The sequence below is a fragment of the Prunus dulcis genome, unplaced genomic scaffold (genome assembly GCF_902201215.1).
Source record: "Prunus dulcis unplaced genomic scaffold, ALMONDv2, whole genome shotgun sequence".
Classification (NCBI taxonomy): Eukaryota; Viridiplantae; Streptophyta; class Magnoliopsida; order Rosales; family Rosaceae; genus Prunus; species Prunus dulcis.
Window position 1 is genome coordinate 1 of NW_023010445.1, and position 3,190 is coordinate 3,190.

Sequence of the window (3,190 nt, forward strand, 5' to 3'; positions counted from 1 at the left end):
ATAAATTGATGAATTGTGATTGGTTTGCTTTGGTTATATAGGTTGGAGAGTTTGAATTTAAGAAGTATAGCAGGGAAGGCAAAGGTGTTGGGAACATTAATGGGAATTGGTGGAGCGATGGTTCTGACATTTTACAAAGGTGTGGAGATCAACATCTGGTCTACACATGTTGACCTTTTGCATGGTAGTCAGCAACAAAACAACCACTTGGCAGCATCAGCTCATGCAGACTCTGGTAATCGACTATTGGGCTGCCTACTGTCCTTGGGGAGCTGTTTTGGCTTCGCTTTATGGCTCATTATTCAGGTGACACATTCACATACAAATTTAGGGGTATAATATGAGCGCTTTTATTAGAAGAATGTTAAAATTTTTGTTAAAAATTTAAGAGCTTTTGAGAAAAGTATTTGGAAGTGCAGAGATTGTTTTCATGACTCATTAGCATTTTTAAATTATTGTGTCATACTTAATATTAGAAGTGCTTTTGATTGTTAGAAAATACTTTTATGCTCTATTTGGTTCGTGGAATGAATTTGAGGGGAAATTATTTATCATGTCATTTCCCAAGGAATGAGAATAGAAGATTCTTTTCCCACGTTTGGTAATGCTAGGAAAGTAATCGGGATATATAACTTTATTTCTTTTTCCATGTCTGTTTTGAGTAGGAATGGAAAACAAAGTTTGTATAAATTTTCAATTATACCCATATTAAATCAAATAAAAAAAGAATGCATTTAATGATATATTATAATTCTAAATTGTTAATGGAGATAAAATGGTCATAAAAAATATGTATTTAGTGTTAGCTCATTTCCCCAAACTTTCCCATGATGAGGAAAAACAAAACCCCAAGTTGGGAGGATGACTTCACTTTCCCTCTTACTTTTTTATGAGCCAGGCAACGATTTCTCATACCTAGACTTACCAAACATGGGAAAGCAATTGATTTCTCATTCTCAAGTCTCATTTCTCATGAACCAAATGGGACCTTAGCCCTTAAAAAAACATTCCTAAACATGCCCTAGAGAGAGAAAAAAGAAAAACCCCCTTTCCATTCCTCCCTATCCGGCCATGACACTGCCAAAGCTCAGTGCCCATGAAATTCTTATTAGTAATATATATTATGATCACATTAGACTAATACATATTTAGTTTTTTTTTTTTTTTTTTTTCTAACATTTGTTCTGTTTGTGCAACAGACTACTAACATTTGTTCTGTTTGTGCAACAGACTAAAATGGGGGCGACGTACCCTTGCTACTATTCAAGCTCTGCTTTAATGTCAGCAATGGGGTCAATCCAGGCCGTTGGATTTGCCCTCATCAAGGAGAGGGACTGGAGCCAATGGAAATTAGGTTGGAATATTAGGCTTCTCACAGTGGCATACGGGGTATTACCACCCTAAGCTTCTTCTACTATTTGTTGTTCTTAAATTTCCATCACCCTCATCTAAAAATATCGCGATTTGATCTTATATATATAGTCAATTAATAATAATTGAATATGGCTATGCTCATGACTTTTTTTTATGTAGGGAGTTGTGGCCACTGGGCTAAGTGTGACATGTATTGCTTTGTGCATACGCATGAGAGGCCCCTTGTTTGTATCTGTTTTCAACCCTCTTATGCTGGTGCTTGTTGCCATTGTTGGGTCTCTGGTATTGGACGAGAAGCTGCACCTTGGAAGGTACTATATATACCACTTTTTTTATAGAACTGATTGATCAATCTCTCAACTAGGGTCGACCTTGAGATTCTGAAAATTTACCATAAATTGATGTCGTAAAACAATAAAAGTAATGAACGAGAAATGTGCATATACGTTTGGGGCTTTGCTTGCATTTGAATTTAATTATTAATTTGTTGTTTAATTTGCAAATAACAGTGTGTTAGGAGCAGTATTGATAGTGTGCGGCTTATATGCTGTGCTGTGGGGTAAGGGCAAAGAAATAAACAAGAGTCAATCAGTGGCACCGTCTGAAAGCTTGCATCATCAAGATTCTGGATCAATTGATATTGTTATAATGCCTAATGGCATGAGCAGCAACAATGAGGGCCTAACAAGTAATAATGCTCCAAATACCGTAGAAGAAAGGAGGATTTGAAGAAAACCCAGCTACAATAATGTGATAACAAAAATGTTAATTATTGTAATGTTTTTCTGGGTATCCCAATTCCAATTACCCAAATATTTGGGAGTTTTGGTATTGTTCCGTGTATAAGATATTGTATATAGATCCATCCCCTTCAAGTAAATTTTTGGGGAGGTTATAAATATATGTATGTTAAATATTTTTATACAAATGATATTGGAAGAGAGAGATTTCAACATAAAACCTCGTGCATAAAGGTAACTAATTAACCGCTTGAGTTACATACTCCTTGCTATTTTTCGATATTGTAATCAATGAATTATATTCTGTTCAGTGACCAGTCATGCTAAGTTTTGGGCCTACGGGCAACTTCAATCCATTTAGTTAAGAACAATGGTACCCTTATTAACTATTTCTCTTAAATTTTTTTAAAACCAATTTTGTTTTGTTTTTTTAATTTTTATAAAACCAATGTGGCACTATCACATTATGTAATAGTGTGTGCATGGGGTGTGAAACATTAATATTGTTCCAAATAGTTTGTGCTTTGGAGCTCTCATAAATTATTTTCGTTGAGGGTTTGTTTGTGTTGGGCCTACTGTGTTCATCTCACATTCAACGAAAGAATCTTGGTTGATTTTTCTCTAACCATGGATACTATGCACTCGAGATGATTGGTTTCAGACATTCCACTCCCATGACGTGTTTTTCATTAGCATATCCAATCGATATGTTAAATTGTCACGTGAAAATAAAATGATAAAAATTAAATGTTAAAATTGTTTTAGCCGAGTAGTCAAATCCTATCATACATAGATTTGAAAGCTAGAAGAAATATGTTAAAAACAACATATCAAGAAATTGGATCTCAAATTTTATTGTAATATTTTTTTAGTCATGGACCTCACTATCATTTACTCTCTTTTAAAATTTTATGCATCATATGGATCTCATTTGCTTTTAAAAATATGATATTTAGCATTTCGGGTGGAGTTAAATTTTTTCCTCAGTGTCAAATTGTCACATAAGCCATCAAATTTTAACATTTTGTATTTGACATCTCCCTTGGAGATGCTCTAATAAGTCCTCTGTTTGTTCA

The 3,190-nt window shown here is 34.3% G+C and overlaps 1 protein-coding gene across 1 annotated transcript; it reads left to right on the plus strand.

The window, feature by feature from the left end:
* Positions 1-39: 39 nt before the first annotated feature.
* Positions 40-2,207, plus strand: LOC117613629 (WAT1-related protein At1g25270-like; the record flags this gene model as incomplete). Its single annotated transcript, XM_034342226.1, has 4 exons — positions 40-306; positions 1,231-1,389; positions 1,534-1,685; positions 1,884-2,207. Coding segments are annotated over 4 exons (798 nt in total), but the record flags the coding sequence as incomplete, so codon positions are not given.
* Positions 2,208-3,190: the final 983 nt, after the last annotated feature.